This window comes from Bos javanicus, chromosome 3, assembly GCF_032452875.1.
Source record: "Bos javanicus breed banteng chromosome 3, ARS-OSU_banteng_1.0, whole genome shotgun sequence".
Taxonomy (NCBI): domain Eukaryota; kingdom Metazoa; phylum Chordata; class Mammalia; order Artiodactyla; family Bovidae; genus Bos; species Bos javanicus.
The window spans coordinates 43,846,604-43,874,222 of NC_083870.1; the positions used below are offsets into that span (position 1 = coordinate 43,846,604).

At 37.1% G+C, this 27,619-nt stretch overlaps 1 protein-coding gene across 12 annotated transcripts in view; it reads left to right on the forward strand.

The window, feature by feature from the left end:
- The window catches only part of FRRS1 (ferric chelate reductase 1), a 96,838-nt gene extending 69,918 nt beyond the window's left edge, over positions 1–26,920 (forward strand). For 11 of the 12 annotated variants that reach the window (XM_061411091.1, XM_061411092.1, XM_061411100.1 and 8 more), the window contains 9 exons: positions 642–789; positions 13,672–13,785; positions 15,342–15,454; positions 18,870–18,956; positions 23,086–23,183; positions 23,427–23,485; positions 24,621–24,764; positions 25,891–25,952; positions 26,036–26,920. In XM_061411091.1, the coding sequence (XP_061267075.1) occupies positions 642–789; positions 13,672–13,785; positions 15,342–15,454; positions 18,870–18,956; positions 23,086–23,183; positions 23,427–23,485; positions 24,621–24,764; positions 25,891–25,952; positions 26,036–26,128 (918 nt within the window). In that variant the 3' untranslated portion in view covers positions 26,129–26,920. Of the gene's footprint in view, positions 1–641; positions 790–13,671; positions 13,786–15,341; positions 15,455–18,869; positions 18,957–23,085; positions 23,184–23,383; positions 23,486–24,620; positions 24,765–25,890; positions 25,953–26,035 lie in introns of those variants that run through there. The other variant, XM_061411101.1, reaches the window with a different exon arrangement.
- Positions 26,921–27,619: the final 699 nt, after the last annotated feature.

Consider the following 27,619-nt stretch of genomic DNA (forward strand, 5'->3'; position numbering starts at 1 on the left):
AATATTTTATAATTTGTTAAAAGGGTCAAAAAAGCTTGCAGACAGATTTTTAAGAGGTTTGTTAGTGACACAGAATTTCTTGACTGATGGGAAAGAGGTGGATATATGGTAGGTGCTGGTTCAGTGCCTCGGGCAATTGTCTTAAGTGCCCGATGTTGACATCTGTGCCAAATGTGGCCTATTTCTGGTAGAGAAGTGTCATTTTCACATGGCAATTGACATGAAAATGAATTCCGAAGGGGCAGTAGCTACCACCTCGTGACATGTTCTCTGCATAGCTTTCTTGTGAGGTTAGAGCTTCTCACAAGTTGCATTTTGGCTACTAGTGTATTACTTGCTAAGTATTTCTTTAGTGTTGTTGATTGTATATTAGGGGCCAGATGGAGTTAGTGCATCTGCCAAAGTTTCTAGCCTAGGTAGTAAAAATACTATTTTTGCCAAGTGGGATAAACACAAATAAACTGGGAGAATGTGTTTCTTGTCCTCTTCAAAGAGGAAGTGGAAAAACAATGACACTGCAGACAAAACATGCACAGAGGATCTTAGAGAAAGGAAATTGAACAGGTCCAGGATTTTGATCACATCTTATTTTTAGCAAATATTTGGAATGTGCTGAGAAGACCCATTGTGTGTGTTTGCAGGATCCTCTTGAGGACATGGCTTGGAGGTTGGTGGATGGTGTTATGCAGTGTTCTTTCAGAAGAAACATTACCCTTCCTGGGGTTAAGAATAGATTTGATCTAAATGCAAGCTACTATATATTTGTAGCAGATGGTGCAGCTGTTGATGGTAAGTATATTGAAAGAAAACTATCTCTTTAAGGTTTGTCTCTTATTTTTTTCCTTTCCCTCATTTTTTTGGAGAGACTATGGTAATTGCTCTTTTTTTGAGATATGCATTTGTGAATAAAGAGTTATCAAATTCTTTTCCATCTTTGCCTGACAGTTTGACCTCGGTTGACCTTCTAGCTTTGTTTCCCTGGAAACTAGGTAAAGGTAGTGTCAACTATGTTATCAGGCAGCACAATAAATGTGATTTCTGGCTGGCAAACTGCATTTGGACCAGGAAAAACTGTAAATACCTGATTGGATATAGTGACTTTGGCAGTTTCCTTGCAGGGACCCTAAAGGCAGGACTGTGTGGGGTTTTTGCAGGACATATCGGCTCTTGTGGATGACCTGTCCAATATGAATCTCATCTCGTTGGACCCGAGCTTTCTCCAGGGTGGAAGAGAGGGGTAAAGGGAATAACCCTTAACAGCTGAGTAAGCTTCTACAGGACCTCCCTTTGAAAAAGGATACCTCGTGGTGCCCTGCAGGTGAACTGTGTTTCCTGTCTCACAGCCTTCTAAGTCAGTCGGATGCTAGGTATAGCTCAAGGAAGTTTTATGAGTTTGAATGTTTAGTTTATGTTTAATACAGCCCCGGTAGGTACTGAAACACATTAAAAAGAATAAAGAGATTTTGTTTAAGGTCTTAGCTAATGATATTCTGAAGAATTGCAGGAAATGCCAAGGTAATGTTGTAGTTAGTGACTCATCTCCCAAACTTAATATCCTCAAACTTGGAGCATATGGCCTACTCTGAAAGTCGTGAGGCACTGGGCACACAGAATGGAAGAATGGGGGTGAGAGAGGAGGAGGAGAAATGTGGTGTGGGCAAAATTGTGAAAGCCTTGCATAGTCTATCATGTGGTTTATTTATTTTTAATTGAAGTACAGTTGATTTACAATGTTGTGTTAGTTTCTAGTGTACAGCAAAGTGATTCAGATATAGATTTGAAACTATACATGTATTTCTGAAAAAAAAATTCTTTTTTAGATTCTTTCCACTATAGTTTATTTTTTATTTTTTTTTTCTTTGAATCAAAAAATATTTATTCAATGCTTATTATACATAAAATGCTATGAGTCAGTTGTTCACACCCAGTGGCCAAAGTATTAGTTTCAGCTTTAGCTTCAGTCCCTCCAATGAATATTCAGGGTTTATTTCTTTTACGATGGACTGATTTGATCTCCATGCAGTCCAAGGGACTTTGAAGAGTCTTATTTAGCATCACAATTCAAATGCATTAGTTCTTCGGCTCTCAGCCTTCTTTATAGTCCGACTTTCACATCCATACATGACTACTGGGAAAACCACAGCTTTGACTAGACGGATCTTTGTTGGCAAAGTAATGTCTTTGCTTTTTAATATGTGGTTTAGGTTTGTCATAGCTTTTCTTCCAAGGAGCGAGTGTCTTTTAATTTCACAGCTGCAGTCACCGTACACAATGATTTTGGAGCCCAAGAAAATAAAATCTCACTGCTTCTACTTTTTCCTCTTCTATTTGCCAGGAAGTGATGGGACTGGATGCCATGATGTTAGTTTTTTGAATGCTGAATTTTAAGCCAACATAAGCTTTTTCAAGCTCCTCTTTCACCCTCACCAGATGTCCTTTCCTATAACTCCTATGGCTTTTTCCATCTATTCTTTTAGTAAGATTTTCTTTGCTTCATAAAGTGTTTGGCATTCAAATTCTTTCCTGCTTTCTTCCTTTTTCACTTAATGAAAGTTTACTCAGTTCTTTTGAAATTGCTAGCAGAAATACAATAAGTCTTCTCTTTCTATGTGTAAATAAAAGGTTGCCTGACTCAACCACCTGTGTACACAATCCCAAATCTTAAAATTTTAGGACTTAGATATCCAGTGGATGCTTCATTGATAATACATAGGCAAAGCTTATAAGAATAAACATTATTTGTATTGTTTGTTAATGTTCAATCATAATTAAGCTTAATAAGTCCCTAAATAAGGAAGTTTTCCAAAGAGAGCTACATCGGAAATTCCAACTTAATTTGTTGGCAAAGTAATGTTAGAATGACTGTATCAATCATATAGAAAAAATGAGGATCAGGTTTTTCTCTTAGCTAATAAAAATGTTATATTTTCATTTGTACCAAGAAATAAGGCTGATCTATGAAACTGGTTTGAAACAGTAAATGGCAGGATGTTAAACTTGTTCCCTAAACATTGAAAAAAAAAAAAAAGGTAAGTAGAAAGGAAAATTCATTTAAGCTGAAAATATTTTTTATTTTTTTTAGTGTTTTTATTTTTAAAATTTTTTAAAATTTAAATTTATTTATTTTAACTGGAGGCTAATTACTTTACAATATTGTATTGGTTTTTCCATACATTAACATGAATCCGCCATGGGTGTACATGTGTTCCCAATCCTGAACCTATTATAAGATATTAAATATAGTTCCCTGTGCTATGCAGTTGGACCTTGTTAATTATCTGTTTTGTATATAGTAGTTTATATTCTATTATGTTGTTTAGATTTTATCCTATAGGTAAAGTAGAGGTTCAAAAGGTTTTAAAGAGGATGAAATATCTACTCAGTGTTAGAGAAAATTTAGGAATATTTGCAGGTTTAGTTGTGGGTGATATGTTTGGTTACCTTAGGCAAATCGTGTATTCTTACTTGCACTAACAACAGCAAATGTAGCTTGAAAATAACTTTGGTTAAATGATAATAATGGGTAAAATTACTTAGTACATAATGAGGCCAATTGTTGGCTCAGCACTATCATTAAGGTTTTCATTTTATCTTCATAGAAACCTACACAAAATATGCATTATTATTATCCCTATTTTACCTGGAAGGAGACAGGCTTCGAGAGGTTAGGTCATTTGCCCAGACAAGTAAACAGTGGAGTTGGAATATGAACCTAAACTCTTTGAGCTCACAGCCTCAGTGTTCAATATCTTCTAACATGGGAAATGTAGGAAATGAATTTTTAACGAGGAAAAACTCAAACATTTGCATTTTAAAACATATTACTAAAGTGCAGGTAATTGTATTATTGTTATCTGCAGCTGTCACTTACAATAAATTATATGTTTCTCAGTATTTCTTACAGAAGTTTTTTTTCTTTAAACTATACAGTTTAAAAAATACAACTTATTAAAACTTTCTTTTAAGGTTTCTATATATATATTTTTAAATTTATTTATTTATTTACTGACTGTGCTGGTCTTCCTTGCTGCGTGGGCTTTTCTCTAGCTGTGATGAGCGGCGGCTACACTCCAGTTGTGGTGTGCAGGGTTCTCACTGGGGTGTCTTCTCGTGTTGCAGAGCTTGGGCTCAAGGGTGTGCAGGCTTCAGTAGTTGCAGCGCAAGGGCTCAGTAGTTGTGGTTCCTGGGCTCTAGAGCACAGGCTCAACAGTTGTGGTGCACAGGCTTAACTGCCGTGCAGCATGTGAAATCTGGGATTGAAGCCTGCATTGGCTGGTGGATTCTTTACTACTGAGCCACCAGGGAAGCCCTCACAGAGATCTTATGAATAGATATTATATTGCCCGTTTGTAGAGATAAGAGAACTAGAGCCTAGAAAGGTGAAGCAACTTGTTCAAAATCACACAAGTAGCAGACTCAGGAGTTAAACTCAAGTTGATTCCAGTTACAAATGCTGTGCCCTTTTCATCATATCCAGCTACTTCCTTTGGTGCCCAGAATGTCATAGGTACTCCAAATATGATTATCAACTTGAATGGATGACTTAAATTGCTAGAAGACTTAACAGTTTGCATTTATACTTTTAAAAAGTTCATACTTTAAAAGAAAAAGTGTCATTTATTTTTAAAAATTTCTTTATTTTTAATTGAAGAATAATTGCTTTACAATACTGTGTTGGTTTCTGCCATACATCAGCATGAATCAGTCATAGGTATACATATTTCCCCTTCCTCTTGAATCTTCCTCCCACCTCCCACCCCTTTAGGTTGTCACAGAGCACCATTTTGAACTTCCTGAGTCATACAACTAAGTCTCACTGGCTATTTTACATCCATGGCACCCCACTCCAGTACTCTTGCCTGGAAACTCCCATGGATAGAGGAGCCTGGTAGGCTGCAGTCCATGGGTCACGAAGAGTCAGACACAACTGAGTGACTTCACTTTCACTTTTCACTCTCCTGCATTGGAGAAGGCAATGGCAACCCACTCCATTGTTCTTGCCTGGAGAATCCCAGGGACGGGGGAGCCTGGTGGGCTGCCGTCTATGGGGTCGCGCAGAGTCAGACACGACTGAAGCGACTTAGCAGCAGCGGCAGCAGTGTATATGTTTCCCTGCTACTCTCTCCATTTGTCCCATCCTCTTTCCTCCCTGCATCCCCTGTGTCCATAAATCTGTTCTCTATGTCTGCATCTCCATTGTTGCCCTGAAAATAGATTCATCAGTACAATATTTCTAGATTTCATGTATATGCATTAATATATGATATATGTTTTTCTCTTTCTGACTTACTTCACTCTGTATAATAGGCTCTAAGTTCATCACCTCATTAGAACTGACTCAAATGCATTCCTTTTTATGGCTGAGTAATATTCCATTGTGCACATGTACCACAGTGTCATTTAAATAGGTGAATTCCATTGTACTATAAGTTATGTGTGTTTTTGGGTGTATGGTGATGACATCTGTTTCTTCTTAGTCCAGCATTGTAGTAATTAGAATGCATTTTCTGATAGAAACAGTATTTTATTAGTATTTTCCTGGAAAAACCGAGTTTGTGGATGATACATGTGCAGAACAGAGCATTGTTTTATCTCCCTCTTCTGCTGGTGTTGCTATGCTCATGGCATGGTAAGGAGAGTCTCTATCATGTTTTGTGGTATTTTCCAAAGTGTGGGGATCAAATAACTTGCTTCAGAACCACCTGAAATGACTGCTGAAATGCACATTCCTGAGCTCCATCCCAGACTCAACGAATCTCTGTTGTTTATGCTTGGAATCTGCATTTTAACAAGCATTTCAGGGGATTATTCTGTATACCGTGGTTTGATAACTTAGTGCTCTAGGACAGTGTTCTTCCAACGAAGGTGTACATATTGTAAAACAGTCCAGGGGATACAGAAAACAAGCTAGAGCTTTCTATTTAGATTTATTTTATCTCACTAAAAGTTTCTATTTTAATAGTGTTAAACAGATTAAAATAATAGTACATGAATATGTTTATTAACAAACATATACATAAATCATAGACTTTTTTTTTTAAACTGGTGGAGTGCAAAGCAACAAAACCAAACTGCAAAACAAAACAAGCCAACCTGGACATTATCAGTTCAGGGAATTTATTTTTTAGTTCCTTTGTTCAGTTCAGTTCAGTCGCTCAGTGGTGTCTGACTCTTTGTGACCCCATGAATCGCAGCACGCCAGGCCTCCCTGTCCATCACCAACTCTCGGAGTTCACCCAAACTCATGTCCATTGAGTCGGTGATGCCATCCAGCCATCTCATCCTCTGTCATCCCCTTCTCCTCCTGCCCCTAATCCCTCCCAACATCAGATTCTTTTCCAATGAGTCAACACTTTGCATGAGGTGGCCAAGATATTGGAGTTTCAGCTTTAGCATCATTCCTTCCAAAGAAATCCCAGGGCTGATCTCCTTCAGAATGGACTGGTTGGATCTCCTTGCAGTCCAAGGGACTCTCAAGAGTCTTCTCTAATACCACAGTTCAAAAGCATCAATTCTTCATCATTCAGCTTTCTTCACAGTCCAACTCTCACATCCATACATGACCACTGGAAAAACCATAGCCTTGACTAGACGGACCTTTGTTAGCAGAGTAATGTCTTTGATTTTGAATATGTTATCTAGGTTGGTCATAACTTTCCTTCCAAGGAGTAAGCGTCTTTTCATTTCCTGGCTGCAGTTACCATCTGCAGTGATTTTGGAGCCCAGAAAAATAAAATCTGACACTGTTTCCACTGTTTCCCCATCTATTTCCCATGAAGTGATGGAACCAGATGCCATGATCTTTGTTTTCTGAATGTTGAGCTTTAAGCCAACTTTTTCACTCTCCTCTTTCACTTTCATCAAGAATCTTTCTAGTTCCTCTTCACTTTCTGCCATAAGGGTGGTGTCATCTGCATATCTGAGGTTATTGATATTTCTCCCGGCAATCTTGATTCCAGCTTGTGCTTCTTCCAGCCCAGTGTTTCTCATGATGTACTCTGCATAGAAGTTAAATCAGCAGGGTGACAATATACAGCCTTGACATATTCCTTTTCCTATTTGGAACCAGTCTGTTGTTCCATGTCCAATTCTAACTGTTGCTTCCTGATCTGCATATAGGTTTCTCAAGAAGCAGGTCAGGTGGTCTGGTATTCCCATCTCTTTCAGAATTTTCCACAGTTTACTGTGATCCACACAGTCAAAGGCTTTGGCATAGTCAATAAAGCAGAAATAGATGTTTTTCTGGAACTCTCTTCCTTTTCCATGATCCAGCGGATGTTGGCAATTTGATCTCTGGTTCCTCTGCCTTTTCTAAAACCAGCTTGAACATCTGAAAGTTCACAGTTCACGTATTGCTGAAGCCTGGCTTGGAGAATTTTGAGCATTACTTTACTAGCATGTGAGATGAGTGCAATTGTGTGGTAGTTTGAGCATTCTTTGGCATTGCCTTTCTTTGGGATTGGAATGAAAACTGACCTTTTCCAGTCCTGTGGCCACTGCTGAGTTTTCCAAATTTGCTGGCATATTGAATGCAGCACTTTCACAGCATCATCTTTCAGGATTTGCAATAGCTCAACTGGAATTCCATCATCTCCACTGGCTTTGTTCATAGTGATGCTTCTTAGGGCCCACTTGACTTCACATTCCACGATGTCTGGCTCTAGATGAGTGATCACACCATCGTGGTTATCTTGGTCATGAAGATCTTTTTTGTACAGTTATTCTGTGTCTTCTGGCCACCTGTTCTTAATATCTTCTGCTTCTGTTAGGTCCATACCATTTCTGTCCTTTATTGAGTTCATCTTTGCATGAAATATTCCCTTGGTATCTCTAATTTTCTTGAAGAGATCTCTAGTCTTTCCCATTCTGTTGTTTTCCTCTATTTCTTTGCATTATCGCTAAGGAAGGCTTTCTTATCTCTCCTTGCTATTCTTTGTAACTCTGCATTCAGATGGTTATATCTTTCCTTTTCTCCTTTGCTTTTTGCTTCTCTTCTTTTCACAGCTATTTGTAAGGCCTCCTCAGACAGCCATTTTGCTTTTTTGCATTTCTTTTCCATGGGGATGGTCTTGATCCCTGTCTCCTGTAGAATGTCACGAACCTCTGTCCATAGTTGATCAGGCACTCTGTCTATCAGATCTAGGCCCTTAAATCTATTTCTCACTTCCCCTGAACAAAATACAGTTCCCCCACAGGTCACTGTTGCTTTCGTTGTTTTTGTTGTTGTTTAGTAGCTCAGTTGTGTCCGACTCCGCGACCCCATGGACTGCAGCACACCAGACTTCCCTGTCCTTCACCATCTCCTGGAGTTTGCTCAAACTCATGTCCATTGAGTCAGTGATGCCATCCAACCATCTCATCCTCTTCCTCCCCCTTCTCCTGCCCTTAATCTTTCCCAGCATCAGGGTCTTTTTCAATGAATCAGCTCTTCGCATTAGGTGGCCAAAGTATTGGAGCTTCAGCTTCAGCATCAGTCCTTCCAATGAATATTCAGGGTTGGCTTTCTTCAGGACTGACTGGTTTGATCTCCATGCTGTCAGGGGACTCTCAGGAGTCTTCTCCAATACCACAATTTGAAAGCATCAGTTCTTCGATGCTCAGCTTTCTTTATGGTCCATCTCTCACCTCCATACATGACTACTGAAAAAACCATAGCTTTGACTATGTGGACCTTTGTTGGCTAAGTGATGTTTTTCTTTTTAATATTCTACCTAGCTTTATCATAGCTTTCCTCCAACAAACAAGCGTCTTTTAATTTCATGGCTGCAGTCACCGTCCTCAGTGATTCTGGAGCCCAAGAAAATAAAGTCTATCTCTGTTTCCACTTTTTCTCTATCTGCTTGCCATGAAGTGATGGGAACAGATGCCATAATCTTAGTTTTTTGAATGTTAAGTTTTAAGCCAGCTTTTTCACTCTCCTCTTTCACCCTGATCAAGAGGCTCTTTAGTTCCTCTTTACTTTCTGCCATTGGAGTGGTATCATCTGCATATCGGAGGCCATTGATATTTCTGATGGCCATCTTGATTCCAGCTGGTGATTCATCCAGCCTGGCATTTCACATAATGTACTCTGTATATAAGTTAAATAATAACCAGGGTGACAACATACAGCCTTGATGTTCTCCTTTCCTAATTTTGAACCAGTCCATTGTTTCAGTCCATTTGTTGTCTGGTCATATATGTGTGGATCACTTATATGCTGCACTCTGCTTAAAAACAGTGAGACTTTATGAGGCTGAAACCCTTTTTCAGAGCAATAATATCTCTGTAACCCATGTAAACATAAATAGAACAAGGTCATCCTGGGCAAATTTGACAAGCTCAGGAGACATTGTTTAGTAATGCAGACTGAAGGTCAGAGGGACTGTGATGCTGAATCAGAAGCTTCTGATGATTCTTACAGACTATGCTAAGCTCCAAAGGACACTACGTTATTAGCAAAAACAAAAATTAACCAGTTTCTTCATCCAAATATATCACTTCATCCAAAAGTGATTCAGCAAAAGTGATCAATATTAATATACAGATGAAATTGCTTAATGTTTTCAGATTTTCATTTTCTACTAATTTTTCTTGTTATCCTCATATTTGGTGTTAAGCTGGCATATAGCTATCTTTCTGTTCTTTTTCTGACTGCTGAGGTGTTTTATTTTTCTTACCTTTTCACAGGAAATTTAATTCTCTTCTCTGGGTATCAACAGTGATTGTAGATTACAATTTGAAACATTCAGAAAGCAGATACCTAAATATTGTCACATTTCTTTACATCATGATGTTCAGTAACTAAGTCAAACCATAGCTTCGACTATACGGACTTTTGTCGGCCAAGTGATGTTTTTGCTTTTTAATACCTTGTCTAGATTTGTCATAGCTATTCTTCCAAGTTACTAAATCATGATGATTACATGACTATTAAACATTCATGTCTACTAAATGCAGTGAACAAAATGGTATAAATGTTTACCCAATTCCCTTGTAAACAAGGTTGTTTTGCACAGTATTAACAAATGGAGTTAATGTATAACACAATGTCAGTGAGGAAAAAAACCTTCTCTGTAAATAAATAATTCTATTTATATAAATATATTCTGATTTTTTTCAGCACACATTTACAAACTGGATCAATGAAAAGAAACAAGATATATATTTTACTATAAGAAAAAAAACTTGAGAAATGACCCACAATGGGAGAAATCACCTAGGAAAAGGGGTCAGAAGCAAACAAAAGATAATTGAGAGTTAAAAGTATTGTCATATTTAGTAAAACCCATTTAAAACCTTGTTCTAACTACTATTTTACCCTCAGAAAGCTTTGTCTTATCGTGAAATAAGCCATCATGTGAAATGCTGAGTCTGAACTGAAAGACAGAACTCATCTGTGTGAATAAATTATTCACAATGAGAAAATCTACCAATTTAAATAATTAATGTAGAGACCCCATTATCACATGACCTGTTATTTTGGCAATTTAGGAATAATACTGCAGGAAGTGAAGTGAAAGCATTGTATGCATATGCTAGGTTCTGTCTGCCTCTTTGTGACCCTATGGACTGTAGACTGCCAGGCTCCTCTGTCCATGGGATTATCCAGGCAAGAATTCTGAAGTGAGTTGCCGTTTCCTTCTCCAGGGGATCTTCCTGACCCAGGGATTGAACTTGCATCCTCTGCATTGCAGGCAGATTCTTAACCGTTGAGCCATCAGGATGCTAAACATGAACTCAATGTCCCTTAAGGCAAAACACCAAATTTATAATGGAGCCATGCAATGGAACACCAAAATTATATGGATTTCTGCTTTAATGACGGTTACGTTCATGTTAGTCCATGGCTTCATGGTACTTCAGTTTTAAAACACTTTTCTTCCAACTTGATTCTCAGGCTGTTAAGAATGTGGTCTGGTTTTTAATACTACCACTGTACTAATCCAATATTTTTAGGTTCTTCAAAGCCTTCCTTGTCATTTTCAATAGGTTTTTTTTTTTCATTATCTTCTATTTGACATTTTTGTAGCTTCTGATAGCTATTGTCTCCTTTTTCTTGACACTAGTCTATAGGTATTCATTATAAAAACTTCTCATTTTCTGTTTTATCTCTGATCTTCTCTGGTATAACAAGACATGATATAATTGTATTCACCAAATGAATAACCAGGTGTCCAAACACTAGTTTTTGAACAGTCCATTTTTCCTCTGTTTCTAAAGGCTCTTTATCATACACTAAAAATCTGTCAGTAAATCACATTATTTCTAATTTATTCTTCCATTGATCTATTTGTCTATTACTGTACTGTTTGAATAATAGGTTGTAAGTTTTGATAAAGCATGATTCCCCTCTTAGCTTTCTTTTTTCAGGAATTCTTGCCTCCTCTTTGTGTATCTGCTCTTCTAGATAGAGTTTAGAAATGATTTGTCAAGTTTCATTAAAAATCTTATTGGGTTTATGGTTGGAATTGAAATTTTAGATTAATTTGTGGGATAATCAACATCTTTGAGTCTTCCTATCCAGGAATATATTGGGAAATTGCATTGATTCAGATCCTGAAGTATTCTTCATGTCTTCCTATAGGGCTTATTTATTTTTGTTACCTTGTTCCTAGGTATTTTATAAATTTCTAATACATACTATTGTGAATGGAATTTTTTTTCTGACATTTTCTCAATTTGTTGATGTTTAGGAAAGTTATTGATTTTTGAATGCTTATCTTGAAAGTAGCCAGCTAGTTTTCCAAATTAATATCTTGGATTTTCTAGATAAAACATTGTGTTTTGTGCAAATAATGATATTAGCAGCCCTCGTTTTCTTTCTTTTCTTGTTTCACTGCATTTCTTACTTCTCCCAGAGTAGTGTGGAATGATAGTGTAATATGGCAAATATTCTTGTCTTATTCCTGATTTTTATGGGATTGCTTCTAATATTCAGTGTTGTCTCATGTTTATTGTATTTTTCTGGGGGATATATTTTATTGTGTTTAGGAAGTATTCTGTTCCTACCTTTACAAAGAGTTCTTGTCATGGGTGTGTGCTGAATTTCATCTACTGTCTTTCAGGCAGCAACTGACATGACAGTTTATCATTACTTATGTATATTTCTGAACAGTGAACAATTCTCACTTTCCTGGGATGAAAGTGCTCGGTCATGTCTTGTTATTCCCTTAATGCAGATTAATATAATTCACTAATATTTTATTTAAGCTTTTTGCATCTATATTCATAAATGTTTTTGGTGTATGGTTATGGGATTGTGTGTGTTTTTGTGTGTGTGCATGCCTGCCTCATGTTGGTTTCAGTGTTATGCTAATCTTATAGAAAGAACTCAAGAAGAGTTTAAATAAACATGAATTTTTGAAGTTAAAAAAATTTTAAAGTTGTGTGATAGAACTCATTCACATAACAGCCTGACTTAGGGATGGAAATATTTGACTAATTAAATAAAATTTTATTGTTATTATTCTCCAGATTTGCTACTACTTTGATCAATTTTTGTAATTCTAGATTTTCTCAGAAAGTCATCTATTTCAGTTAGATTTTGAAATATTTTTGGCTGACTTAAAGTTGTATATACCATTTTTATATAATTTTAAGGAATATCTTCATATCAGCAGCTATGTCATTGTTTTCATTTCTAATATTGTTTGTGATTTTTTTTTAATCTTGTGGTCAGATTTATCAAAAACTCAATTTTATTGGCTTTTACAGAATTAATTTTTCTCATTTTTAGACTTAATTAGTTTGTTAATTTCATTCATTTATTTTTAATCCACCTTCTTTTCTGGTTTCCTAGGTTATGTTTTGTAATTTTAAATGCATCTTTAATTAAATTATTTACTTCAAAGTCTTCTTAAATTTTTTTAAGAGAATGCTTTAGAATGATTAAAAACTTTTGAATAGTACCTTGATTATATCACCTGTGTTTTGATATAAAGTACCTTCATTGTTATTTGTTTAAAAAGGTTTGTAATTTTAGTTTTGACTTCCTATGTATCCTAAGGATTATTTAGAAGAGCTTTATAAGTATCTAGCTGGACCACTTTTTCCTAGCTTTCTTTTGTTAATTTTTATTTTGCTTAATTTTAGTTAGATAAATAACTTGTAAACATATTTCTTTTTGGAAGTCATTGAAGTGTAGTCTGTGGTCTAATACTTACTTGAGACAAAGATTCATACCATATCAAATTTCTTAATTATTTTAATTCTTTTTGACACTTGTATTCTAAAAATTATGTATGTTCCATAATTTGTTTACTCATTCTTCTAATGATGGACATTTAGCTTGATTGAATTTGTATGGCCAGTGTAAAGAAATGTTTCTATGAACATTCTTGTGTATATATCTTTGGTTAAAAAGGGAATATTTCTGAAGGATTGATTCCCAGAATGGACACACATCCATTCATAGTGACATAAACAAACTAGCTGGAATAATTCTATACATTATAGATTTTATTTTATAAATAATGAATATTATTATAATATATTAAGGCTATATATATTAATATTATATTAATACATGTTGCATATTAATATAATATCAGTATATAATAGTATATATCATCTCTACTGAAATTTATTTTTTATTACCTTAAGAAATTTTGTTTTCAAGCCATGTCATTGTCTCTCCATTCCTTCTCTCCTGAGAAAGTAATTCATCTTCATTTTCTTAAAAAATTTCAGGTCGAATTCATAAGCATTCTCAGCAACCTTTGATTACATATGAAAAATACAATGTGACAGGTGATCCAAAGAACATAGGAGGATCCCATTCTTTACTCCTTCTGAAGGTTCATGGTAAGTTACATGTATATTATTACTACTTTGTGGAATAAACTTAACTTTGTGGGATAAATTTAATGCTGGCTAGATTGAGAAGGATAACAGGCACAATTTAGCAAATATCCATAAATCTTCTAAGTTTAGGCAACAACATTTGCAGGTAGCATTATCTATCTTAATGTTTACTATTTTTTCACAAAAAGAGAGTAGGGCTATTTCAGTGGTTTTAACCCTGACTTATATTAAAATCACCAGTGGAGCTTTTAAGGCATTTATCAATAGAATTTTTAAAAAGTACACTAGTTTCTAATTGCAGCCAGGATTGAGTATTATTGGGTGAATTAACTTTTATGAGACTTTAATTATGCCATTTATTAAAATAAATGGTAATAAATTAGTAGTTTGTGATTGTGATTGTTTAATTATAATAGTAGTTTGGTTTCAAAGCTTCCCTGGTGGCTTATATGGTAAATAATCTGCCTGCAATCTGGAGACCTGAGTTTGATTCCTGAGTTGGGAAGATCCCCTGGAGAAGGGAGTGGCAACCCACTCCAGTATTCTTGCCTGGAGAATCCCATGGACGGAGGAGCCTGGTAGGTTATAGACCATGGGGTCGCAAAGAGTCAGACACAACTGAGCAACTAACACTTTCACTTGGTTTCAAAGATGTAATTTTTGTTGTTGTTGTTGAAGAACTGGTCAATGTACAAGAATTTGAGGGTATACAAAGTAACTCAGTGCTATCATTATGTATCACATACTTAAAATGAAGGGAATCAAGTTGGAAGAGCAGTAGCCTAGAAATAAGGCTCTGATGTACTCTGGTTGTACAAGTAAAAATTGATTTCATTTGAAAAGCAGTCCAGTTATTGTTGAAAAATGAGGTTAAAAATAGGAGAATAGTGTAAGTGTATACTGTACTATACTCTTATAAAATATTAATACTGGCAGGGGACTTTCCTTAATTGGTATATTACCTTTATATACTTCAGAATTATCCATTCTAGTGGGAGTTTCAGTAAAACTTGAAAATATCTTTATTGTTGTTATTTCACTTCTACTAGTAGCTCTAGTTGAGCAGTAATTGGATTCAGAAATAATGTGCCTATTTGTTTTCCATTATTTTTAGGAGTAAAATGTGAGATGATTCTGAGAAAACTATAGATAGGTTGTATTAGTGTAATGATTAAGAGCACAATTAATTAAAAAAAGACTGGATTCAAATTCTGACTTATAACCTTGGGCAAGTTACTTAACTTCTCTATGCTTTCCTTCCCCATATAGCAGAACTGGAATAATAATTGTAAATATTTTATAGGAATTGTTGTTAGGATCAGTTAGATTAATATGCATAAAGTACTTGGAGACAGTGCCTGGCATGATATAAGAGCTTTGAAAGTGTTGGCTATTAGAAGTAGTAGTGGTGGTAAAAGCATTGATCTTTAGGTTGTATTTATTATGTCAGCTGAATGTCTTGTTGATTGTTTACATTTTCTAAGCATTTGGATTGGTCATTTAAGAAATAGCTTGATTAGATTGTGTTGTCAACCATTGCATTTTCTCACCTATAGGTGCCTTAATGTTTGTGGCATGGATGACCACTGTTAGTGTAGGTGTACTGATTGCCCGGTTCTTCAAACCTGTTTGGTCAAAGGCTTTATTTGGTGATGCAGCTTGGTTTCAGGTAGGTGGAGAAATAGTTTAATGCAATTTCCATATTACTTGAATGTTGCAACATGAAAACACATGAATTAAGTGGATTTTTGGATGGTTATAGTTGTAATTTTGGAATCCTTATAATCTCTCTTTGCCCTTTGGTTTCCTAACCAACTGAGAATAGACATAAGATACTTGATGGAGATAAAAATAAAGACAGCTTTATGAAGGATCAGGCTGAGTTGGAGAATGTATCATTACCATGTGTGTTTTTTTGGAACACAGACCTTGAGTGCATGTAACGTGATCTTGAGTTACATGTCTAGTTGCAAAAGAAGATTAGAAGAGCATTCACCCACTGCACTGAGTACAGATGGGTCCAAGAAGGCAGTGCATGCATGCTCAGTTGTATCTGACTTTCTGCGACCCCATAGACTGGTATCCCACCAGGCTCTTCTGTCCATGGGGATTCTCCAGGCAAGAAAATTGGAGCGGGTTATCATTTCCTTCTCCAGGGGATCTTCCTGACCCAGGGATCAAACCTGCATCTCTTGCATCTCCTGCATTGACAGGTGGGTTCTTTACCAGCTGAACAATCAGGAAAGCCCAGGAAGGCAGCAAAGCAGAAGAAAGAAACTGGTTGCTCACTATGCTGCAAAGCAGCGGTCCGTCCTCTGGTTGATGGGCTAGTGAAGGTTAGGCAATCCCTCACTCATCAGTCAGTTCAGCTCAGTCACTTAGTCGTGTCCGACTCTTTGTGACCTCATGGACTGCAGCACTCCAGGCCTCCCTGTCCGTCACCAACTCCTGGAGTTTACTCAAACTCATGTCCATCAAGTCGGTGATGCCATCCAACCATCTCATCCTCTGTCATCCCCTTCTCCTCCCGCCTTCAATCTTTCCCAGCATCAGGGTCTTTTCCAATGAGTCAGCTCTTAGCATCAGGTGGGCAAAGTACTGGAGTTTCAGCTTCAATGTCAGTCCTTCCAATGAACACCCAGAACGGATCTTTAGGATGGACTGGTTGGATCTCCTTGAAGTCCAAGGGACTCTCAAGAGTCTTCTCCAACACCACAGTTCAAAAGCATCAATTCTTCAGTGCTCAGCTTTCTTTATAGTCCAACACTCACATCCATACCTGACTATTGGAAAAACCATAGCTTTGACTAGATGGGCCTTTGTTGGCAAAGTAATGCCTCTGCTTTTTAATATGCTATCTAGGTTGGTCATAACTTTTCTTCCAAGGAGCGTCTTTTAATTTCATGGCTGCAGTCACCATCTGCAGTGATTTTGGAGCCCAAAAAAATAAAGTCTGACACTGTTTCTACTGTTTCCCCATCTATTTCCCATGAAGTGATGGGACCAGATGCCATGATCTTAGTTTTCTGAATGTTGAGTTTTAAGCCAACTTTCTCACTCTTCTCTTTCACTTTCATCAAGAGGCTCTTTAGTTCATCTTCACTTTCTGCCATAAGGGTGGTGTCATCTGCATGTCTGAGGTTATTGATACTTCTCTCAGCAATCTTGATGCCAGCTTGTGCTTCATCTGGCCCAGCATTTCTCATGATGTACTCTGCATGTTAAATAAGCAGGGTGACAATATACAGCCTTGACTCATCAGTCAAGATTATGTATTTCCTGTGTAGGTGGGAAAAGAAAGTGTCCTTTTTCATGCTGTCCCTTCCCTGGGGGATGAGGAAGCAGTCTTTTAATAGAAACATGGGCAAGGGTCAATAACTGACCCTCAAAACAAAATAAAACAAACCTTACCTTTCATTTGTCATGTAGTACGGATATTTGCGTATACAGTGAAAGATCAACAGGTATGTGTTGAGATAGAATGTGCATGTCTGCTTGTAGAAAAAAAATATTGCTTATTGTAACAGTTTTGACTTTAGAAGAAGGTATTATTGAAACTTCATATAAATTTGTAGCTTTTAAGATTTACCTTGTCTAATATCATTTCTCAGTTTTGGCTGGCAGTGTTAATCTGTTTTATTTGTTCTCACTACTGATGGTCGTATGTCTTGCTCCTGTCTGTCTCTGCCTTTGATTGTTCGCTCTCTCTTCTTCCTCTTCTCACGTGGATATTCCCAACTGGAAAACTCTTTGTCTCCCTTTCAACCAGTTCAAGTCCTCCACTGTCTTCAAAGCTATAATATCTGCACACATTGCCTTACTATAGGTCCTACTTTCTGGTGACTATATATGTGTGTATATTTATACTATATTTAGTGACCATAGGTCCTGCATTCTCTGGGGTAGTTTTGGTTTGCACCAGTTATCCTGGAATAATCCAGTATCAGTGCCCATTTTCACTCTCAGTATTCTCCTTGTTTGAATGATGAATTATACATTTCAAATATGTTTCTCTTATCTGCGCAATTAAATCCCAAGCTCCCCAGGAAACAGTACTTTCTGTTTCCTTGGAGTTTCATTGTATGTAACCATTTTGCTTGGTGGTGGAACTTAATAAATGTGTTTGGAAGGAAATGAGTTTGGCAGGTAGGTGCTCTCTGTGTGTGAAAATATCCATTTCCGCTGTTCTGTGCAGGTGAAGTCTTGGCAGATGCTTTTGAGTGATGAGGTTGGCAGCTTAGACTTTTCTTTAAAGTTCAATGGTATAGTAAGATTTTTTTTTTAAACTGACAATGAACTGTGGTTGGATGTCAACTGAATGGGTACCTTCTGTGGATCTCAGCCCGTGATCTTCTTTTTTTTTTTTTATAGTTACTATTTTATTTTATTTTTTAAATATTTGTGATTTTACTTTATTTTTTTTTAATTTTAATTAATTTTATTTTATTTTCAAACTCCACATAATTGTATTAGCTTTGCCAAACATCAAAATGAATCCACCACAGGTATACATGTGTTCCCCATCCTGAACCCTCCTCCGTCCTCCCTCCCCATACCATCCCTCTGGGTCGTCCCAGTGCACTAGCCCCAAGCATCCAGTATCGTGCATTGAACCTGGACTGGCATCTCGTTTCATACATGATATTTTACATGTTTCAATGCCATTCTCCCAATTCTTCCCACCCTCTCCCTCTCCCACAAAGTCCATAAGACTGTTTTATACGTCAGTGTCTCTTTTGCTGTCTCGTATACAGGGTTATCGTTACCATCTTTCTAAATTCCATATATATGCGTTAGTTCACTGTATTGGTGTTTTTCCTTCTGGCTTACTTCACTCTGTATAATAGGCTCCAGTTTCATCCACCTCATTAGAACTGATTCAAATGTATTCTTTTTAATGGCTGAGTAATACTCCATTGTGTATATGTACCACATCTTTCTTAGCCATTCATCTGCTGATGGACATCTAGGTTGCTTCCATGACCTGGCTATTATAAACAGTTCAGCCCGTGATCTTCATGGTTACACCAGCTTCCTTCTTTTTCGTGTTCGCTCTCTTCTCATTTGTCATTTCACTCTTGCAGGTGCATCGAACTCTCATGCTCACTACTTCTGCCCTCACCTTTATTGCTTTCCTTCTGCCTTTTATTTACAGAGGAGGCTGGAACTGGGTAAGTAGATCTTACACAGAATGTTTTTTATTATATTCATATGTTTAAAATTCATTTTGATGCCAAAGGAGATTGCTGCTTTTTTTCTCAAATGATGCATGAAAAGATATATCTTCATGTCCCTCTTTCTCTCCTTTTTGAATCATCTGATGAGTGTTTCACATGGTTGGTGTCAGGGATGGAGGTAGAATGTTAGTGCAGATTACTTGGTAGTGGAATGTGTTTTTAGACAGTCTCAAATTTTAACTATATACTATGCAGCTTTAATGAGTTTTCTCACTATAGAACGGTGAAAGTTGAAAGCATGATATCTAAGGAACACGAACACTTTAAGTGGTTTTCTCTAATACTGTGACTATCACTGTTAACATTAGTTGTATTCCTACTATGTGAGCAGCTGTGCTAAGTGCTTTACATGTGCTTTCAAATTTAAACCTCAAATAAAGTCGTTACTCATGATAATCCCGTGTCATTAAAGAAGAAATGGAGGCTTATTCTCAAATGTGGATCTCAAGTTTAGACCTTTACCCTGACTTGGAGACTCACACATCCAGCTGGCTACTCAGAAACTCAACTTGTGTGTCCAAGACATCTCAAGCAGTTCCCTTCTTGGGCCAAAACCTTGGAATTATTCTTAACTCTGCTCTGTTGTACACCCTGTGTCAATTCCATCAGGGAATCCCATTGGCAATACATGTCAAATAAAAGCACTTTTAACCATCACTGGTTACTCTGTGGATTTGAGCCAATATCATCTTTTTGCCTGAATTGTTACAATAGGTACCTAATTGGTCTCTCTACTTCAACCCTTGCCCACGTGCAATCTGTTTTCAATCAAGAAGCAGAGTGATTTTTTAAAAAATGTAAATCAGATTATATCATTCCTATGCCCCAAACTGGTTTCTCTAATGTCTCAGTTTTACCCCAAGTTAAAGCTAAAGTCCTCTATCACTGGTTCCCAGTTACTCTCTGGATTGGTCTCCTCTTCCTTTCCTCAACCTTAGCTCATTTAATTTCATATTTGGCTAATTCTCAGCATGTTACTGATTTGTAGTCTTTACAAAGATTCTTTCTTTTTCCTAGGTCATGTGTCCTCTACTCCCTTACCTTCTGCAAGTCTTTGCTTAAATCATAGTTTCTCAAAGAGCCCTGCTCTGCTCTATTTTTTTTTTCTAAAGAAATGTTTACCTTATGTAATTTAATATAATTTACTTAAATAATGTATTTTTTCTTTTGTCTTCTCACACTAGTATGTGAACTCTGTGAGAGATGGGATATTTATGGGTATGTTTGTTAGTGTGTCTATAACACTCAGATCAGATTCTGGTATGTGACATGTCAGTAAATATTTATCAAATGAATGAATGAGGCTTACTGAGAATCAGAGATGTACCTAAGGTCAGAGTCTGAGTTTTCAGTATACTCTTCTAGTTTAACAGCCAGTTAAATTTTGATATCAAAATTTGATATTTCAATTTGGGCTGTTGCCAAAAGGGTAAATATGGATGAATCTTGGGTCATAGATATTACTAGGAAACCTCCTTTCTGCTTTTTAAGTATTTTTAGACTGGTCAACCTATTTTTTAAAGGAAATTATGAAGATTTTCTGATATGACTTGAGACATTGGGACTTTATTTTCTCCAGGTACTTGTGACAAGTGTAATGCTTACTTTATAAACTTCGTAGCTTGTAGTCTTTATAGTTGTGACAAGGGTGGTAAAAAGGTAAAAAGCATAATTCTATAGCTGGACCCTTGGATTTGAATCCTTGTGTCATCACTGATCGGAGAAGGCAATGGCACCCCACTCCAATACTCTTCCCTGGAAAATCCCATGGGTGGAGGAGCCCGGTGGGCTGCAGTCCATGGAGTCGCTAAGAGTCTGATACGACTGAGCGACTTCACTTTCACTCTTCCCTTTCATGCATTGGAGAAGGAAATGGCAACCCACTCCAGTGTTCTTGCCTGGAGAATCACAGGGATGGGGGAGCCTGGTGGGCTGCCGTCTATGGGGTTGCACAGAGTCGGACACGACTGAAGTGACTTAGCAGCAGTCATCACTGATTACCTGAGACATCTTGGGCAAGTTGCTTAACTTCTCTGTCCCTCAGTTTACTCAAATGAAGATAATAGAGTATCTATCTCATAGGCTTTCTGAGGGTTGATATTTAATTAACTGAATGCACTTAAAATAGTTCCTGGCACATTCTAAACAAAATAATTTTGTCACTGCTATTACTATTTTTTATTCAGTTGAGTTTAGTCGCTCAGTCATGTCCAACTCTGCAATCCCATGAATCGCAGCACACCAGGCCTCCCTGTCTATCACCAACTCCTGGAGTTCACTCAGACTCACGGCCATCGAGTTGGTAATGCCAGCCAGCCAATTCATCCTCTGTCATTCCCTTCTCCTCCTGCCCCCAATCCCTCCCAGCATCAGAGTCTTTTCCAATGAGTCAACTCTTCGCATGAGGTGGCCAAAGTACTGGAGGTTCAGCTTTAGCATCATTCCTTCCAAAGGAATCCCAGGGCTGATCTCCTTTAGAATGGACTGGTTGGATCTCCTTGCAGTCCAAGGGACTCTCAACAGTCTTCTCCAACACCACAGTTCAAAAGTATCAATACTTCGGCACTCAGCTTTCTTCACAGTCCAACTCTCACATCCATACATGACCACTGGAAAAACTAAAGACTTGACTAGACAGACCTTTGTTGGCAAAGTAATGTCTCTGCTTTTGAATATGCTGTCTAGGTTGGTCATAACTTTCCTTCCAAGGAATAAGCGTCTTTTAATTTCATTGCTACACTCACCATCTGCAGTGATTTTGGAGCCTCACAAATAAAGTCTGACACTGTTTCCACTGTTTCCCCATCTATTTCCCATGAAGTGATGGGACCAGATGCCATGATCTTCGTTTTCTGAATGTGGAGGTTTAAGCCAACTTTTTCACTCTCCTCTTTCACTTACATCAAGAGGCTTTTTAGTTCCTCTTCACTTTCTGCCATAAGGGTGGTGTCATCTGCATATCTGAGGTTATTGATATTTCTCCCGGCAATCTTGATTCCAGCTTGTGCTTCTTCCAGCCCAGCGTTTCTCATGATGTACTCTGCATAGAAGTTAAATATACAGGGTGACAATATACAGCCTTGACGTACTCCTTTTCCTATTTGGAACCAGTCTGTTGTTCCATGTCCAGTTCTAACTGTTGCTTCCTGACATGCATACAGATTTCTCAAGAGGCAGGTCAGGTGGTCTGCTATTCCCATCTCTTCCAGAATTTTCCACAGTTTATTGTGATCCACACAGTCAAAGGCTTTGGCATAGTCAATAAAGCAGAAATAGATGTTTTTCTGGAACTCTCTTCTTTTTCCATGATCCAGCGGATGTTGGCAATTTGATCTCTGGTTCCTCTGCCTTTTCTAAAACCAGCTTGAACATCTGGAAGTTCACGGTTCACGTATTGCTGAAGCCTGGCTTGGAGAATTTTGAGCATTACTTTACTAGTGTGTGAGATGAGTGCGATTGTGCAGTAGTTTGAGCACTCTTTGGCATTGCCTTTCTTTGGTATTAAAATGAAAACTAGTCTTCGGTGGGCTTCAAATGGCTGTACTGGTGTTGCTGCTACTGCTGCTGCTTTTGCTGCTGCTAAGTCGCTTTAGTTGTGTCTGACTCTGTGCAATCCCATAGACGGCAGCCCACCAGGCTCCCCCGTCCGTGGGATTCTCCAGGCAAGAGTACTGGAGTGGGGTGCCATTGCCTTCTCCGGTGCTGGTGTTAGCGGTCATCTAACGTACTGGTGGAAGGGTGCAGCATTCCGTGATAGGATTCCATCACAGCCACATATGCACTGTGTGGACCTGGGTACATTACTCACCATCTTGAGCCTCAGTTCCCTCGTTTGTGGAAGTGGGATATTGATAACTAACCATTAGGCATCAGAGTGAGCATTAGTGATAATGTGTATAAAGTATGTGCCTGGCATAGACATTCAGTGAACAGTGTTTATTATTATTATTAAATGTTTATGGCTAGAGAAAAGCCCTAAGAAACTGCTTCTGTGTGTATTATTTTTAATTTGCGGATTTGATGGGCAAGATTAATACCATTAAAATGATATATCTTTGTTCAGCATGCAGGTTATCACCCATACCTTGGTTTTATAGTGATGGTTTTAGCAGTTCTTCAGCTTCTTTTGGCAGCTTTCAGACCACCTTTACATGACCCAAGGTACTTGTAGTCATTATTTATTAATGCCCTTAAGGTAGATATCCTTAATTGGCAAGCCAATTCTTTTTTTTTTTGCATTTTATAAAATTCAGTGATAAATTATATTTACTTAAAAAAGTTTTAAAATGTATTTCAGATAGCTGATGCCTAAGCAATAAGGGAAATTACATGCTTTTTATTCTCTTGGGAATTTATTGTAGTTCCATCACTTTAAAGAATACTGACTGGTTCTTTATTTGGTAGAAGGCAAATGTTTAACTGGACTCATTGGAGTATGGGAACAGCTGCTAGAATAATAGCAGGTAAGTAATTGTGATACCACTTATTCATATATAATTGAAAATTGTTTATACTGCAAGTTGTAATTTGGCTTAAATGATTTTTAGATACATTAGTAACTGGAGTAATTGGTTGTTGAGGAGAAATCAGTCTTAACCATTGAAATCCAGAAAGCAATTTCTAGAGGTAACTATTTAAGCTATTATTTCAGTTTCAAGGTTTTAAAAATGACTTTAAAACCCTCCTTTTAAGACTTCTTTTTAGTGTTTGCCTTTGCCAGGAGAATAAGTTATGCTGATGACCAAACATATAAGCAGCTCAGCTTGAGAGTCTGTCATGGATTGGGCTGAATCAGGCTTGGGGACCCAGCCCTCTGTCTCCAGGTTTTCTCCTTGGGAATTGTACCTTCCAGGGCAAGGTGTTTTTTAAACCTCAAGTATGATTTTGTAGTATTTTTTAAATGAATTAATTAATTTTAATGGAGGATAATTATTTTACAATATTATGATGGTTTTTACCATACATCAACATGAATTGGCCACTGGTATATATGTGTTCCCCTCCCCCCATCCTGAACCCCTCTCCCAGGTCCCTCCCCACTCTATTCTTCTGGGTTGTCTCAGAGCACTGGCTTTGGGTGCCCTGCTTCAGCCATCAAACTTGCTTGCACTGGCCATCTATTTTACATATGACAATGTATATATTTTAATGCTATTCTCTCAAATCATCCCACCCTCCCCTTCTCCCACTGAGTCCAAAAGTCTGTTCTTTACATGTGTCTCCTTGTGATGCTTTATGTGATAAATACCTAAGCTGATCTCCTGCCCTCACATTTCTATGTTCTATAGAAATCGTGGAAGAGGAAGTATAGTCAGAAGTGGCTTCCATACTTTTCCCCTCTCCTTCATTGTAGACTTAAAACTTTGGGCACCTCTTTCTTAACAATTGGAGGATTGTAATTATAATTTCCCATCTTAGCCTTTCTAGTCTTACAATAAAGACTAAATTAACTACTTGGTCTTAATTATTAATTAATCTAATTCATCTCATAAACTCTTTTAGTATATTTCACTTGATATAATTCACACATGTATGCACACACATACATAGTTACCTCTTGAATTGTATTTTAACATGTGTATTTTCTTATAAATGTAGTGGCAGCAATGTTCCTGGGAATGGATTTGCCAGGACTGAATCTTCCTGGCCCATGGAAAACCTATGCAATGATTGGATTTGTAGCCTGGCATGTTGGGACAGAGATTATTCTGGAGATACATGCTTACCGACTCTCTAGAAAAGGTAACCTGCTCAAAGAGCAGTGTTGTAGAAACACTTTTATACAAACTGTTGGAATATAATTAGTTTCTCAACACTAATGGTTGACTCTTACATAGTATCTTACTAAAAATTTATTTCCATCACTCAGTCTATGATAAAAATAGTGGAAATTTTCTGCCTTTGTTTTTTATATTCATTAGTATTAGAATTTGTGAGTAAACTGCAAGGAAAAGATGGAAGCTTTTAGGGAAGATGCCTTCTTTGTAAGTACTTTTTTACTTTGCATGCTGCTCTGACGTGGGGCTAGAATGAACTGAGAGCCCTAAATAACTGGAGCTGAGAGACCCCTGAGGTGGAGGAAGATGAGATGCTCATCCATAGTCAACACAGGGCAAAGCTGCAGATGAATTTTACCTATTCAACAGACTTCCTGAGTGCTATCACTTAAGTTGCCATCTGCATTATATATAGCTAGCTAACCAGCGTGCTACGTAAGAAGGACTTAATACTTTGCCAGTGCTCTCTAGTGGCAAGGTCCATTTTGGCCCCAGTGCCAGGCAGGGTAAGATACCTGTAGCCATTAGTAGTGGAGAGATTAGCAGAGAATCAGTGACATGTTAGCCTGGTTTCTAGGCTAACTTCCTTTGTGTCCTAAGGTGGCCTCCTAAAAACAAAACCTCTTTGTTGTCTAGTGTGTGTGCTCAGCAGCTTTCTTGGAACTGAGTAGTAAAAACTGTCCTACCGTTTTCTGGGTCTTGATAGGGTAACATACATAGGATTTGAGTCCTTTTTTTTTTTTTTTTTTGATTGGTATAGTTGATTTACAATGTTGTGTAGGGTTTGACCCCTAAAGGGACTTTTGATAACCACTAGATTATGGCTTGCTATTTAAAAAATATATATGTATTTAACACTTGGATTGTTAGAACTCTGACTAGAAAAAAGTCCTTTCACATGTATGCTGTAGCCAGCTTGACCTGATTTGTAAGAGCCTTAAATATGCAAGAAGTTTGCAACATTTGGTCACTTGAAATGCAAGAATGTACATCTTGGAAAATTGCCAATGCTCCAAATCGGAGCTTTCTTTGAGAATGAGTTTACCTGCATACACACTGGCCTTACAAACTTTTGTTTTCATTCTTGACAGTTGAAATACTGGATGATGATAGAATTCAGATCCTCCAGTCATTTACCGCAGCTGAAGCAGAAGTAAGTTCTTTCTTCTTATTTATTGGCACAAACCTTAGTGATAGGAGTTTCCTTTTTTCATATCTCATTTTTTTTTCTTTTAGGGTTATGTTTTTAAAAAGGTGGTGTTAGCAATTTATGTTTGTGGGAATTTGACTTTTCTCACTATGTTCTTATCTGCAATCAACCGTCTATGAGTGAGTGAAGACCTTGGCTTTTGCAGACCAGGTGATAATCACCATCAAGCCAAAAAACGTGATGCCTGTCCTGACTGCCTGGAATGTATTCATGAATTCTAATTAGGGAAGATCAGCTCATGTCTATAGAGAAATTCTGAAATCTGGTCTTTAGAGATCAACATTCAGTAGGGTCCCATGGACTATAAACTGATGTCAAGGTTTATATATTATTCTGAGTCTTAATGGGAAGGTTGTGTTTGAGGAGAAGTAACTCAAATATTTTTTATGCTGAAATTTTAAGAATGTTAGCATTTAAGAAAAGAACTGTTTTAGAAAAATGAGAGGATGTCATTAGGACAAAATGGAGACTGTATTAAGGTAAATATCTTTTGGACTTAATGGTGCTGTTGTACTTTAAAGAAAACATTTGTTTTTTACTAGTTTCTATGAATGGTCTTTCTTAGGACTTTTTTCCTTTCCCCTTTCCTTAAGAATTTTTGAGAAACATATTTTTCAGTCCAGTTTTTTAGACATGTCCTTTGTTTCATGTATTTTGTTACTTCCCTGATAAAGGTAAAAGTGGGGTTAACACCATTTCATTAACATTTGAATATATTATTAATATTATAATTTCTTTCTTAGCAGTGAAATGCACATGTGCATCTTTTGATTGCGTGTCTTCATATATTTAGCTACATAGCTAAAATGACATTTTATATGTTAATTGTTTTGACTATGAGATAAAGTCTTAGTATTTGGAGATTGTAGACTGGCATTTCAAAATTAATAAAATTCTTGTTAGCATTTTAAGAGTTACTCTCTTTCTTTGTGCTACTAAAATAATACGGATGATTCTGTTTTGTTAGAAGTTTCTGATACTAACCATGAATTAGAATCATCAATATTATTTTCCTTCCTATTTCAATAATTTCTCTTTTATGATTGGCTCTCATATTTGCTATGGGGATTTCTAGCCAGTGGGTGGCACCGTAACACTACTGCTTTGTTCCTGTTTCCTTGTGCTGATTCATTTTCAGTACTTAATATCTCGGGGTGGCATACCCCTTAAAATTCACCAGCTTTTAATATTTATTTGAAAAATTTCTTCCTTTGAGGGAATGATCACAGTTATAGGTTAGAATTGAAATTAGGGACCAATGTTGTTATTTTCTGGTTCTAATTTGTTTTCTAACCATGTTATTTAATAAACCATTGTTTGATACTTCTGTTTACATTTCTGTGACCTGGTAACAAATGGACACAACTATGTTAGATAGATAAAACAAGCAAAACTCTATATTCTTAAAATAAAAAGTTTAGGGAAGCATAGTTTAAACTTTTTTATGTTAAAAAAAAAATACGATTGGTCCAAGGACCTAAATTCTATCTGGTATAAATAATAGCCTCAGTGATGTATCTTACACCTTTTTCTGGGTAAAATGATATGTTTTTGTCCTTTATGTACGTGTTTATCATAAGTAGCTTAGGGTTTGAGATGTGATGTTTATG